The sequence below is a fragment of the Carlito syrichta genome, unplaced genomic scaffold (genome assembly GCF_000164805.1).
Source record: "Carlito syrichta isolate Samal-C Ts95f unplaced genomic scaffold, Tarsius_syrichta-2.0.1 Scaffold106268, whole genome shotgun sequence".
In the NCBI taxonomy this organism is placed as follows: domain Eukaryota; kingdom Metazoa; phylum Chordata; class Mammalia; order Primates; family Tarsiidae; genus Carlito; species Carlito syrichta.
Window position 1 is genome coordinate 125,874 of NW_007050364.1, and position 15,400 is coordinate 141,273.

The 15,400-nt window shown below is 39.9% G+C and overlaps 1 protein-coding gene across 1 annotated transcript in view; it reads left to right on the forward strand.

Annotated features, from left to right (window-relative positions):
- Positions 1-6: 6 nt before the first annotated feature.
- Positions 7-15,400, forward strand: part of EFCAB1 (EF-hand calcium binding domain 1) — a 21,687-nt gene continuing 6,293 nt past the window's right edge. Inside the window, exons 1-6 of the mRNA XM_008066977.2 lie at positions 7-71; positions 5,008-5,166; positions 6,217-6,321; positions 7,025-7,176; positions 7,418-7,522; positions 10,506-10,591. Coding sequence (XP_008065168.1) covers positions 14-71; positions 5,008-5,166; positions 6,217-6,321; positions 7,025-7,176; positions 7,418-7,522; positions 10,506-10,565 — 639 coding nt within the window. The 5' untranslated portion in view covers positions 7-13 and the 3' untranslated portion in view covers positions 10,566-10,591. The remainder of the gene's footprint in view (positions 72-5,007; positions 5,167-6,216; positions 6,322-7,024; positions 7,177-7,417; positions 7,523-10,505; positions 10,592-15,400) is intronic.

The window sequence follows — 15,400 nt, forward strand, 5'->3', positions numbered from 1 at the left end:
CTGAGCGCCCGGCATGAACCGCAAGAAGCTGCAGAAGTTGACGGACGCCTTCACGAGAAATTGCAAGCACTGTAAGTAGGCACGCAGCGCGGGGCGAGCCGCAGCCCCTGGGCCAGCTGATGTCGGCGGGCGTGGCCGAGCCCCCAGCCCGATGCCCCTAAAGAGAGGTCCGGCAGAGAACCCCGGCGGCTGCCGCCTGGAACCTCAAGAGAGAGCCGGCATCTCCGCCTCCGGGGCTGTCTGCGTCCTTGCCTCTCGAACCCTCTCTTGCATCTGGAGACCTGGTGGGTACGCGCCCCGAGGCACGTGGGGCGTGGGCCCCAGTCGGGTGTAAAGAGCCAGAACCCCTGGACTCCAGGAGGGTAGCACGGCCGATGCCCCGCGCCTGCGGCCTAGCTCTGTCCGGCGCCGATGCACCTGCAGGTCCGAGTTCTAGGAGCTTGCCGAGATAGCCACAGGAGAAAGCGGGCATCGACGTCAGGACCTCTTAGGGCGGAGGAGCCGGAGGGGCCCAGAAAGGCGTGCCTCGGGGGAAGATCTGGAAACCAGAGAGCCCCGCACATCTCAACACGTGGTAAAGGCTCAGGGAGTCGTTTCCAGCCTTAGGTGTAGACTCGCTGTTGCCAGCGCGGTGGAAAGATAAAGGGGACTTTGCAGGGGACAGGAGGAGCCCTTAGGAAAGATACCCGCTCTAATCTTGCGTTTGTAAAGGTGGCCCCCTAGAATTTCATGGGAATTTCTGGAATTGTTTTCAGACCAAAAGCAAAACTGCACTTGGGCAAGGAAGCCATGAATGTGGTTTCGGTAAGGAAGACGCTGCCGGGTGAGCAGGCTTGGGAGTTCTGTGCTGATGGCAGAACTACTGGCGACTCAAGGACACAGGAGAAGCCACTATCCCCACGCACCCCGTTGCACAAAGAAGGAGGAGTAAATATGTCTTGTGTAGTCCTAGAGATTGCAATGCCCGCTAATCATCATTAGCCACTGATTTAATGAGCAGTAAAACAAAATGCTCTCTTAGTGGGATGGTGACATAATAAAACATGGTGTGTATTAGCATCCTAAAATTCGTAGGAAAAAAAGACATCCTGTAATTTAAGGGATTATTGTGGTTATTATAATCTGATGAGATATTTGTTCTGTCACTGTTTTATTCTATTTTTAATTTTATTTTGTTGTAAAGATATGCGGTACAATCCAGGATTAGGTATACAAATGGTCATTGTACAGGTAAAGTGCGGGCCCCCTTTCAGTCCCCACTTCGCCTGGTTTGAGATCAGGCACCCTTAGTGAGGAAGTGTGCCCCTTCCCCGTCCCCTGGCAGTTTCCGGCTACTGCCAGTCCTTTCTTACAGTATTATGATGATTGTTCGAGGTCGGCTTATCGGTGAGAACATGTGGTGCTCAGTGCTTTGTTTCTGTGATAGATCACTGAATATTGTAGACGCTAAAGACATCCAAGTTTCTGTGAAATTCATAATTTTGTCCTTCTTTATGGCTGCATAATATTCCATCATGTGTATGAACCACTTTTTAAAACTCTGGTCCCCTTTCTATAGGCAGCATGGTTGGTTCCATGTTCTTGCTACTGTGAGTAATGCTGCCATAAACATGCATGTGCAGGTATCTTTTTCATAGAGTGGTATAAGTTCCTCCAGGATTGGTGAGTCACATGGAAAGCCGATTTTCAGACCTTTTAGGAATCATCACACAGTTTTCCACAGAGGTGGCACTACACTCGCACCAACAGTGTAGAGGTGTTCCCTTTTCCCAGCATCCTCTCCGGCATCTGTTGTTTTTTGAGTTGCTGGCGATGGCCATCCTGACTGGCACTAGATGGTATCTCAGTGTGGTTTTAATTTGCATTTCTTTGATGATTAGTGAGGCTGAGCATTTTTTCATGTATCTGTTGGCTGCTCATACGTCTTCTTTTGAGAAGTGTCTATTCTCATCTTTTGCCCACTTTTTAATATGGCTATTTGTTTTGTTTTGGTTTTGGCTTGAGTTCCTTGTAGATCCTGTATGCTAGGCCTTTGTCAGATATACAGTTGACAGATATTTTCTCCCATTCTTTGGGCTGCCACTCTCTTGATGATTTCTTTTGCTTTGCAGAAGCTTATCGGTTTGATGTGGTCCCACTTGTCTAATCTCTATGGCACGGGCATTTGAGGTGTTAATCAGGAATTGGTTGCTAGCTCCAATTTCCATGAGAGTGTCTCCTCTAAGGTTTCTAAGGTTCTGGTAGTTTGAGGTTTTACATTTAGGTTTTTATCCATTTAGAGTTGATTCTTTTTGTATGGTAATAGGTAGGGGTCTTATTTTAATATTCTACATGTGGTCAGCCAGTGTTCCCAGCACCATTGACTTAATAAGTTCTCCTCTCCCCAGTGGTTGTTAGTGGAGGCTTTGTCAAGGATGAGTTGGTTGAGAAATTGAAGTTTTGCTTCTGGAATCTCTATCCTGCTCCATTGGTCTATATGCCTGTTCTTGTACCAATACCAGGCAGTTTTGATTATTGTAGCCTTACAATAAAGTTTAAAATCTGGAAGTGTGATACCTTCCACTTTGTTTCTTTTGCTGAGGATTATTTTGGCTATTCGTGTCACTGTTTTTCTTAAAAACACTTTCATTTCTGGGAGAAGACCAGATATTCTTAAAATGTCTAGTAAACATTTTTGGTAAATGCTCATAAACAGTGCAATAACTGCTATGCACAATGCTTAAAAGAGTTAAGATTTAGTCCCTGTTCAGTCAGTTTGAATGCATTTCAAACAAACATTCTGTGAACAATCAAAAGGTAAGTGTATATTTAAAATATAAGTGAAAACATAGCAAGAAAAACAGTCAATTCTTTTGATTTTTTCCTTACATGAACATTTTAAATGAACCTTATAGTCATTGACAATTGCTAGTTAAATTCTAGAGAAATAATTACCAATCATGGGCATTATAATATATTATAATGATGTAAAATTTATTTTAAACAGAAAACTTTGCCCCTAAAGTCATATTTCGTTGCAAGGTGATAAGGCTACCAGGATGAAATAAATTTTGTAGAATCAGAGAATAAAGAATCTGAAGAGACCTTCCAGTTAATCCTACCATTCTACAAATATAATCTCCAGGACACATTTAGAGCATTCCAAAAAATAAAATGAAAGTCAATGTTCAGATTTTCTTTAATTTCATTTAGTATTGTGTTCTAGAACTTAAGAAATATTTAGCAAGAAAAAAAATTTTTCTTACAGCTAACCTTTGATCCTTTGGGTAATAAGTTAAATAAATATTTTTAAATTTTCATTTCAACTGGGATGGAAAAATGGCTGATCAGCATCCCTTCTGCTAACATTTTGTATACATGAACAGAGTACATCATTCTTCACATAGGCTTTTCTTTCCCAACCAATAAAAGCTCTTATTTCAGAGATTTGTGTGTGTGGTTAAATGTATGGAACACAAAATTTACCATGTTGACCGTTGTAAGTGTAGCCTTAAGTGTAACCCTTGTTTTGTAGCATTAGGTACACTCACACTGTGCACAGACATCACCACCGTCCATCTCCAGAAGTTTCCGTCTTCCCCTACTGACACTCTGTGCCCACTAAACACTTACTCCGCACCTCCTCCTTCCCCCAGCCCCTGACCCCACCGTGATGCTTTCTATCTCAATGAGGTTGACAACTGTAAGTGCCTCTTGTAAAGGGTATTATACAACCTCTGTCCCTTGTGTCAGGCTTATTTCACTTGGCATACTGTTCATGTTGTAGTACATGTCAGAATTTACTTCTTTTTTAGGGATGAATAACATTCATTGTATGAATGTGCTACGTTTTACTTACCTGTCCGTCCGCCAGTAGACTCTTGAGTTGTACCCATCTTTTGGCTATTGTGAAAAAATGCAACTGTGATCACTGGTATACAAATATCCGTTTCAGTTCCCATCTTCAGTTCTATTACACATATATTCGGAAGTAGAATTACTGGACCATATGGTAATTGTGTGTTTAATGTTTTTGAGGAACCACCACCCTGTTTTCCACAGTGACTAACAGCTGTTTTTAAAACTGTGACCATTCTATCTATCTTTTCCAAAGATTTTAATGTTTGTCTTAAAATGTGGTTCTCAAAACTATAAATCGTACTTCAAGCCTGTCCTGACCTATAGGATGGGATGCTATCTCTTCATTCCTATGTGCTGTCTCCTGCCACAGGCCTTGTCCTTTAAAAAAATGCTGAAATAATATTTGCTATCTTCTACCCATGCTTGATAGTTAGACTCACTTTTTTATTCTCAAGACCAGACACTAACCCTTACATACATCAAATGGGGACTAAAACGCAAGTACTTAGCTCAGTGTTTATAACTATCACCTTTTATATAGTTATGTGTACAGTCAAGTATCTGTATGTATATATAGCCTTTAAATAAAAATTTCCTTCCTCCAAAGTGCTACTGAGTAGTTACATGTTAACTTTTACGTAATCCACAAGAGGAACTATATTGGGTACACTAGAATATGCTTAAAAGCTTCTTTATTAGAAAATAGGTGATTCTGATTTCCAAAATCTGGCTTATGAATTCATTAAGGCTAAAGTGAAATGAAAGTTGTTACCTAGTTTTTATGAGCCTGGTTTCTATTTCCACAGGAAAGTTAAGTTGTAAATGTCGTGAATGTTTATTATCAAAATGCTGGGGGAAATTGTTACCATTCTTAAACCTTCCCATTCTTATTTTGCATCATATTTCTACCAGCCTTGCAGAGTTTAGGATCTGACACCAAAATCGTTACTTTAGTAACTTAGCTAATATTATCTTCCTTTCTCCTATGGCCATCTTTTTGACCTTTTTCTGGCACTTAAAGATCATGAATCCCAAAACAAGACAGGCTACAGGCAATTGTATATTTTATGTCGTTGATGTTGTTTGTAATCTCATTAGTGCAGAATAAATTAAATCTTAGAGATTAAAAATGCATTTTTATAATGTCTTAATTTTACTCTTCCACAGTTAATAAATTTGAAGTGAACTGTCTCATAACACTTTTTTATAACTTGGTTGGAGAAGGAGTAGAGCGCCCAGGCACGGTCATTGGACTAGATCGTAATGCATTTAGAAACATTTTGCATGTTACGTTTGGAATGACAGATGACATGATCATAGACAGAGGTAAGAGACACACCGATTCACATTGGCCAAATCCAGCCATACCTGAAAAATAAAAGGTTGGAGCTTGGACATACTCTTGGTGGGAGGCTTAATGTTCTGTAGTCCTAATTTCACTTGAATATACAAATTTAATTTTGCAAAGATCATACAGAAAAAGGTAATATCCTTGTTATTTTGCATATTTAAGAAGAGGACAAAGTCATATTGATCAACTGGGTTTTCTTTACTTTGTATCAGGAAACCTAAAACATTTTAATTTCTACTCAGCAAACATAATAAATGGAACAGTTTAAAAAGAGACTTAATGTTCTTATATCATAGAAAAGATTTTAATAAAAATTAAGATATAATCCTATTATCATGTAATAACATTGAGTAATGAAAATATAAAATGTTAGTATATCTGATATGATTAACACATTTTATACCAATTTATTATGTTATTAATACTGTTTAGTATATTTAGATATTCAATATTTTCTTTATTCCCACAAAGCATAAAGAAAACATTTAAATGTTTAAATGACAGAGTTTTCTGATATTATCATGTCTTAGTTTCCTCTTTTGTCAAATGAGGACACTGAACCATACAATCCTGAAGTTTTTTCTGAATTTTAATAGTGAGTAATATCTACAGGGTACAATGACTTACATTTGCCTATAATCCTAACACTTTGGGAGGCCCAAGCAGAAGGATCACTTGAGCTGAGTTTGAAGCCAGCCTGGGCAATGTAGTAACACCTCATCTCTACAAAAAAATTGTTTTAAATAGCCAGATGTGGTGGCATGTACCTGTAGCCCCAGCAACTCATGAAACTGAGACGAGAGATCTCCTGAGCCCAGGAGATGAGACAGCTCCTGAGCCCAGGAGTTTTAGAGTGCAGTGAGCTATGATCATGCCACCACATTTCAGCCTGGGCAACAGGGCCAGACTTCTACTCAAAAAACAGTAGTAAAAACATTTTTTAAAAACTCTGCATAATGTCAATGTAGATGCATGATTGGGAATTAAAATGCAACACAAGTATTACATTGTACCTCTCTCTTTAGTATTCCGAGGTTTTGACAAAGACAACGATGGCTATGTGAATGTATCAGAGTGGATTAATGGATTATCATTGTTTCTTCGAGGATCTTTGGAAGACAAAATGAAATGTAAGATTGCAAGTTGTCCCGTTGGCTTGTACACTGTGATTAATATATCTAAAGAACTTAAATCAAGTCCTCCAACCCCAGCCAAGGAATTAGATTTGTCGGTCGGTCGGTTGGTTTGAAATCCTTTTAACCTCTTTTGTAGAATAAATTCAAGTGGATAAGAAATGAAAGAAAGTTAATAAAAAGAAAAAAAAAAGCAATTCTAATGAATATTCATGCCAATGAAGTCTGTATAGGCATTATCACACTTGTTAATTATATACATGTACATTTTTATATTACATATTTTACATATTTCATTACTTGAATTGTAACCATAAGACTAGAGAACATTGATTCAACTGTTCTGATTCTTAATTAAATCTCAATTCTAATGAGCTCTGCTTAAAAGTCATAGTTCAATCAATTTTCCAAGAATGTGAAGATGAAAATGTCCAAATTATTGTTCCTTGGTTTTGTTTTGTTTTTTGTTTTATTTGTGGCAACTGAGTATAAGGAAACATTTTCCTAAGGATTGTTTAATATATTTACCAGTGTATATTGTCATTTGCTATGAAAGTCAGGTTGCACCAAGGCCTTTGGGGTTCTAGCTTAACAAGATAGAACTTGACTTTGAAAACTTTGTCAGAGAAAATGTTACCTGAAGTGACAGTATCATCAGTGATACATCAGTGATTGAATTCACACTTTATCTTTTCTAAAGATTGCTTTGAAGTGTTTGATTTGAATGGTGATGGGTTCATTTCCAAAGAGGAAATGTTTCACATGTTGAAGAACAGCCTCCTCAAACAGCCATCAGAGGAAGATCCTGATGAAGGAATTAAAGATTTGGTTGAGATAACACTTAAGAAAATGGTAAGTATGATTAATGTCGAGTTTTATATTTAAATGTATATGCCAGGTATGGGCTAGAAGGAAGAATTCAAATCGTGGTAGTTTCCACTTTCCTGCTCGCCTACCTAAAACCTTTGAGTTATGGTCTTCATTATAATGTTAATAATTCTCTTCTATTTTGCTACCTAGTTTGACTATGAAAAGAGTGTGTCTTTGCAGTAAGCACTTTGCACGTTGCCTAATGTGTTACTGGCCCCCCCAGGACCATGACCACGATGGAAAACTGTCTTTTGCAGACTATGAAAAGACCGTGAGAGAGGAGACTCTTCTGCTAGAGGCTTTTGGACCATGTCTCCCTGATCCGAAGGTACTGACAGGACTTTTGCTGAACCCTGGCCAAAATAGAATCTGAGACAAATAGCCCAGACCTTCTTGGTGTGATGAGTGGTGGATCCGGCCAACCCCGTCCCCTCCTGGAGACTACCTTCTAAACACAGAAAGCCCGCTGAAGAGGAGCCCACTGGCTCACTTCATAATACTATTGCAGCTCCGTGCTGTGTTTTCCTTCATTAACTCATTCATTCACGTTAGAAACAATTGGTGAGCTCTCCTGTGTGCCAGAAGCACAGATTAAAGGCTCAATGGCTTCACTCAAGGGCTCATATTTTCCAGGGAAAAGCCAACATGAAAATAATTACACAAGAGCATGATAAACGTTATTATAATGATACTTAATGACTCGTAAGAGCCTCGTCTGTTCCCGGCGATGTCATAAGCACTATGCCCCGTATTGCCTCATTTAATCCCCCTAGCAACCTTATAAAATAGGGAGAAGTATTATCCTCATTTTACAGATGAGGAAACTGAGCCTCAGAAATTTTAAGCAACTTGTCCAGGCTCACTCACTAATTGGTGGAATACCCTGGGTACCCTGGTGCCAGAGTCACAGTGATATCTGTAGAGAGTTGTGATCGCTGAGAAGGAGACACCTAATCCAGCGGTATGAAAGGACTGGTGAATGGCTGCTGGGACAGGAAGGCTTCCTGGAAGAGCTGGGTTTCAAAAGACAGATTAGCCAGGTCAGAGGGGGCAGGATAATCTAAGCCAAACAAACGGCCTAGGCGCAAAAGAGAGAGAGGGAGAAGGAAAGAAATGGAACAAAGAATGCAAATGAGTCTGTATCGGAAGAGTACTTGGTGTGGTTGGAGGTTGGTAATGAGACTGCAGACATAGGAGGACCAAGTCCTGTGACACTTGGAGCTTGGGTTTTGTCTTGAAGGGGATGAGACTTCATCGAAGGATTTTAAGCAAGTGGAGTAATGTGATACATTAATATTACTATTCCCCCTGGGCTCCAGCTTGTATTTCCAGCCATCTGGCTCAACTTGTCCACTTAGATGTTATCAACGAACTCTTGGGTTTCCCCCAAAATTCACCCCTTCCTCCGTCTTCCCTGTCTCAATAAATGGCAACCCCGTACACTCAATTGTTCCATCAGAAACCTAGGGACCATTTTTAATTTATCCCTTGTAGCACTATTTGCTATTTCTCCAAAATATACCCTTGAATATAACCTCTTCTCTGCTCAACTGTTGGGCACAACCCTAAATCAAGGAGCTGTCACCTAGCCTAGCCTGGTCATCAGCCTTCTTGCTCCCACTATTGTCCCGTACTGACTTTTCTCCTCAGTATCCAGTACATTCAAATGCAAATGCTGTCATGCATTTCCCTTGTTCAAAACCTCCTGATAGGTTCTGAACTTGACACAGTTGGCCCCTTCTCTCTCTGTCTCCAACCACACCTTCTACTGTTCTCTCTGACTCCTGAAGCCACAGCAACCATCATGCATTCCTCCCTCCATGCCTCTGCACTTGCTGTTGTCTCTGTTCAGAAACCCTTCCTCAGATCTTCCATTGCCTCAGTCTCTGCTCTGCTCAAATGCCTCTTCCTCACAGAGTCCCATCTTTACAATCTTCTCAACCTTCTCCAGCCCTTAACCTTACTTTCTTCTTAGTTTGTTTTATTACCTAAAATATGTTTACTCATTTGGTTGCTGTCTGTCTCACTACAGAGATGTGAACTCACTGAGGTCAGGAACTCAGTCTTTTTCTTTGCTTACTGTGTTCCCCATATTCTGTGCGTAGTGCATGGCAGGTGCCTAGTAATGATGGATGGATGGATGGGTGGGTGGGTGGATGGATGAGAAGGTGGATGGATGATGTATGGGTAGGTGGGTGGGCAGATGGATGGTTGGGTGGGTGGGCGAATGGCTGGGTGGGTGAGTAGGTGGATGGTTGGATGGATGGATGTGTGGATGGGCGGATGGATGGATGGATGGATGGATGGGTGGATGGGCGGATGGATGGATGGATGGGTGGATGGGTGGATGGGCGGATGGATGGATGGATGGGTGGATGGGTGGATGGGCGGATGGATGGATGGTTGGAGGGTGGATGAATGGTTAGATGGATGACTGAGTGGATGGATGGATGGATGGGTGGGTGGATGGTGGGAGGGTGGACGGGTGGGTAGATGAGTGAGTAGCTAGATGGGCGGGTGAGTAAATGGGTCTCAGCAGTGCCTGATGAAAAGTTCTGGATCAGTCTCCTTTCTTCCCCTCAGGAACTACTTCATGGCTTACCTTTACCTTTACCCCACATCTTCAACCTATTCCTTTTCTAGTAAAACTTTCCCATTAGAATTTTAAAGGACTCAAAACCGTCTCATCTGAAAAGCAAAATGAAAGGAAGGAGGAAGGAAAGAAAAAGAGAGAACTTATCTTAATTTCACACCTACTTCTATTTCCTGTTCCATGGCTTTAATTGTCACAGGCAAGCTTCTTGAAAGAGCTGTCCAGATTTAAGGCCTGCACTTCCCTTACTTCCTCCTGTCTATCCCCGAATCTGCTACTGCCAAGGTCACTCGCCTGCCTTGGTAATATATCCTGTGAATGCTCTCGAGTTCTCATCTTACTAGACCACATCCTACCTCACCCCTGGCTCTTAATCTGTCTTCCCCTCCTGCAGGGAGTGTCCCCTTCCCACCAAGGCCTAGCTGTGCCCTGATTCTTCCCCCTGAACCCTCCCAGAGTTGACTGTGTGCTTTTCCTGCTGCAGCCCTTTCGGCTCTGACGTATCCTCACCAGTTTCTGGCCAGTCTCCACTATCAGCATGGACACTCCTGGAGAGTGTGATCATGTGGTCTGTATACAAAACACGCATGAGCACCAGAAGGTCTGCCCATTCTCCCTTGGTTGCCCTATCTCTATACACACTAAGGATACACACAGAACATTTTGTGTTCTACCTGATTTGGAAGTCTGTACTAAGTTGAACACTTTTACTTTACAGAGCCAGATGGAATTTGAAGCTCAAGTATTCAAAGATCCAAATGAATTTAATGATATGTGAATACGTAAATGTCTGTATTATCTTAGGTGAGTAAAATAGGAGGCACATATATATGTTTGTTTGTTTGTTTTACTTTTTCTATTTAGCTCAGAAGGATGATGTTGAGATGTTTGTTTGGGGGTGGGAATGGGGTTCGCTTACATATATTTAGCTCCAGAGTAAATTGCAAGTAAAACAGATGGAAGATAAGAAGCTTCTTTTAAGATGTGAGGTTTGGCAAGACAAGTTAACATTTCTAGAGATATTTGATCATATAGACTGTTAAAGCACATAGCTGGCATAAAACATTTGGATTTATTAAAGGAGTGAAGAGGTCATACAATCATGAATTATTAATACTAATATATTCTTCATATCAGAAAGAAGCTGGTATACATTGAAAAATCATTGAAACTACTGAATTTCCTTTGAAACAGTAAATAATTGAGATGGCATCAAAAGAATAATAATACTAGCATTTAGCATTAAAACACCTTTCTGCTAGGCATTGAGGGAGATACAGAGATGAAAGATATTTGGTACCTATTTTAATATGATTTATGTTATTGCTTGAAGCTTCACCTGAAAAACCTCTAGGTTGTAAGCATCTAAGGGCAGGGGTTTTAATCCATGCACCTTTAAATCTGCCATAGCAATTAGTGCTTTGTGTATAATTGACCCTTTATAAATACCATGGATTGGATTGAAAACGAAAAGTACCAAAAGACAAATGCAAGCTCTTTGTGAGCAGAGGAAGAGGAACGTACTGTCAGTTTTAGGTTTCTTAGGCTTGATGGCTGGTATATGGACACAGCTTTCAGTTTGTCTCTGGAGTTCTTCTAGACAGCCCCTTGCCCCCACATTTCAGAGAGTTGCCAAGGCCCCCTCTGTCATGGCTACCATGCCCCTCCACCCTAACCCCGTGCTTTGCACCCATGCCACTGTCTGAGTTCGCCAAAGTGTCCCCATCCCCCGACATCCCCTGTGTACCCCACTATCAGGGATTGTATCACATTTTGTCCTAACTATGCCCACCAGCTATGAACTCCTGAAGACAGACCTGATTTCTCCTTGCATCCAACAGCAGGTGTTCGTGAGCATCCTGAGAAGTCGGGGAGAGACAGGGCCTCATTCGATTTGAGTGAGCCACTTTCTGCCTTCTGAGTACACTCAGTAAGCAACTGAGAGAAGTGTTACACAACATTATTCCATTTATATATAAAAATTTAGAGGCCACTTGGGATAGTCAACCTCCTTTCTTACAACATATGCATTATTAAGTTTAAGTAAAAGAGTGCATTGTGAAAAATAATGGACGAATACTAACAAACGGAATAAACAATCCTGTGAAACAAAAGAAAAGAGATTTTACTGTGCAAGTATTCTCTCAAAATTTTAGATTCTTAGCAGATGGACTTTGACACGATTTTCCTACCTGCAATAGGTATCACTAATGCACTTTTACTTGTTTTCACCCTTATTGGGAGATAATTTAACCATTTAAAATCGTGTATATCTAGGTGCAGGGTGATGTTTCGGTGTGCATCTACATCATTATATAATCATCTCGATCACGTGAATTGATGTCGATTACCACACAAATTTATCATTTTCTCTCTCCTGCTATGAATTTCACCATTACAGATCCCTCATATAAGTGAGATCACACAGTATCTGTTTTTTTTCTGTCTGGCTTATTTCACTTTTTTCTGTCTGGCTTATTTCCTCCAGGTTCATTCCTGTTGTCAGAAGTGAAATAATTTCCCACTTTCCAAAGCCTGAATATAGCAATACATTGTGCATGTATGTGTATGATATATGTATGTACACACATATACATGCACATGTTCCATATTTTCTTTATTCACTCATCAGTTGACAGATGTCTAGATAACTTGCCTATTTTGACCACTGTGAATATGCTGAAATGAACCTATAAGGACGCAGATGTCGCCTTATGACAGTGATATTGTTTCCTTTGAATATACACCTAGAAGCAGGACTGCTGAATTATACGGCAGTTCTATTTTTAATTTTGTGGGAAATCTTTATACTGTTTTCCATAATTGCTGTATTAATTTGCATTCTCACCAAGAGTACACAGTTTTCTTTTCTCCACATCTTAGCCAATGCTTGTTATCTTGTCTTTGTTATAATAACCATCCTAAGAGGTAGTGTCATATCATAGTTTTGATTTGCATTTCCCTGATGATTACTGATATTGAGCACTTATTCATATGCCTGTTGGCCATTGGTATGTGTTTTAAAAATGTGTAGTCACATCCTTTGTTCATTTTTAACCACGCTTTTTGTCCTTTTGTTGTTAAATTGTAGGAGTTTCTTGCATATCTTAGACATTAATCACTTATCTGATTTAGGATTTGCAAATATTTCCTCTGATGGCTGCCCTTTCACTGAGGATTGCTTCCTTTGCTGCGCAGAAGTCTTTTTAGTTTGATTCAGTTCCACTTGTTTATTTTTGCTTTTGTTGCCTGTGCTTCTGGCATCATATTAAAACATTTATTGCCAGACCAATGTCATGGAGATTTTCCTCTGTTTTATTCTAATAGCTTTACAGTTTCAGGGCAAACATTCAAGTCTTTAATCCATTTTGTATTGATTTTTGTGTATGGTGTGAGGTAAGGGTCTAATTTTATTCTTCCAATGTGAATATCCAGTTTTCTCCACACCATTTATTTAAGTCTATCTCTTCCCATTGTGTATTCTTGGCACTTTTGTTGAAGATCATAGATGCCTGGATTTATTTTGGGCTTTGTCTTCAGTTTCATTGGCCTGTGCATTTTTATGCTAGTGTCCTGCTATTTTGATGAGTGTAGCTTAGTAATCTATATGAAGTCAGGAATTGTGATGCCCCAGCTTTGTTTTTCTTGCTCTAAATTGCTTTGGCTATTTAGGGTCTTTTGTGATGACATAGGAATTTTAGGATTGTTTTTTCTCTTTTTGAAAAGAATGCCATTGGGATTTTGATAGGGATTTTATTGAGACTTTGGACAGTGTGGACATTTTAATGATATAAAATCTTCTAATCCATGAATAAAGGGAATATCTTTCCCTTTATCTATGTTTTATTGATTTTCCTTCACCAATGCTTTTATAATTTTTCAGTGTACAGATCTTTCACCTCTTTGATTAACTTTATTACTAAGCATTTTATTTTTGCTGTTGTTGCAATTGTAAATGAGATTTTTAAATTATTTTTCTCTTCAGATAACTTGTTTGTATATAGAAATGTGACTGATTTTTCTAAGTCAATTTTGTATTCTTCAGCTCTAATCTGAGTTCTGATCAGTTTCTTTTCTTATTTTTCAGTCTTCAGAGTTTCCCACATATATGATGATGCCATTTGCAAACAGATAATTTTACATCTTGTCCGATTTGAATGGCTTTATTTTTTTTTTCTTGTCTAATTGTTTTAGCTAGAAATTCCAGTACTATGTTAAATAGAAGTGGCAAATAGGAGCACCGTTGCCTACCAACTCTTGGAGATTTCTTGCCAGATTTTAGTGAGAAAGTTTTTCATTTTGATTATGATGTTGACTGTGGGCTTTTCATATACAGCCTTTATTGTGTTGAGGAAAGTTTCTAGTATAACTGTTTTGTTTAGAATTTTTATCCTACGAGGTCTGACTATTAAGTTTGTGAACTCATGCTAGAAAAAGTGCTCCATCCCTCATGGCTGAATATCACCACAGCCACTTTAGAAGTCCTCCCCTTGGGAAGCTAGGCACCGACGCCAGCGCCTAGTTCACCCATCAAAGCTGCTTTGGAGCTCTTTTTCTGGAAGGGTCATCAGAATTGTCAGTGTATGGCCCTTGACACCCTGAGTGTCATCAACATGTCTTCCTTTCAGTATTTCCTTTATCTTTGGGTAAAGAAAAAAGTCATTGAGGGCCAGATCAGGTGAATAGGGAGGGTGTTCTTGTACAGCTATTTGTTGACTGGCTAAAAACTCTCTCACAGACAGTGCTGTGTGAGCTGGTGCGTTATTGTGATACAAGAGTTCCTTTGGTACCATTTTTGCACACATCTTTCTCATGCCAAGATTTTCAGTTGCGAGCTTCCTAACTGTTCCTCTATCAACGTTTATTTGGTCTGCTGTGTTTCTCGCAGTCAGCTGATGAGTCTGATACACAATTTGACAAATTTTTGCAATGTTTTCATAAGTTCTGCTCATTACTAGCTGCCCTGACCTCTCTTCATCAGTGATGCTTGCTGTCCTCTCAGAAAAACACTTAATCCATTTGTACACTGCCATTTTTTTCATGGCATTATTCCCATAAACTTGAACTAATATGTCCCTGATTTCACTTCCACTCTTGCCAAATTTAACAAGAAATTTAACATTTGTTCATTGCTCTAATTCAAACGCCAACATTCTTGCAATGACACACAAAAACATGCAACAACAATAATGAATGCCACTCAGCAAGACACCGCCACACAGCAACACCAACACAGCTGTGAGACACTGAAATACCAAGGTTACAAAACCTTACCGAGTTGCTTGTGCAGTACTGCCAACGTAAGCGCTTCATGGCACGTTCACAAACTTAATTGTCAGTCCTCATAAATGGATATTAACCTTTGTTAAATGCTTTTTTCTGTGTCTGTTGAGATGATCGTGTAGATTTATGTCTTTCTTCTTGCTAATGTGTTGTATCCCATTGATTTACATATGCCTGATCATCCTTGCATGCAAAGGACAGATTCCACCTGGCCGTGCTGTTATGATCGTACTGTTGAATTCAGCCTGCTAGTACTTTTTTCTTTTTTTTTTTTAGTTGGAGTCTCACTCTGTCGCCCAGACTGGAGTGCAGTGGCCACTCCCGGCCACC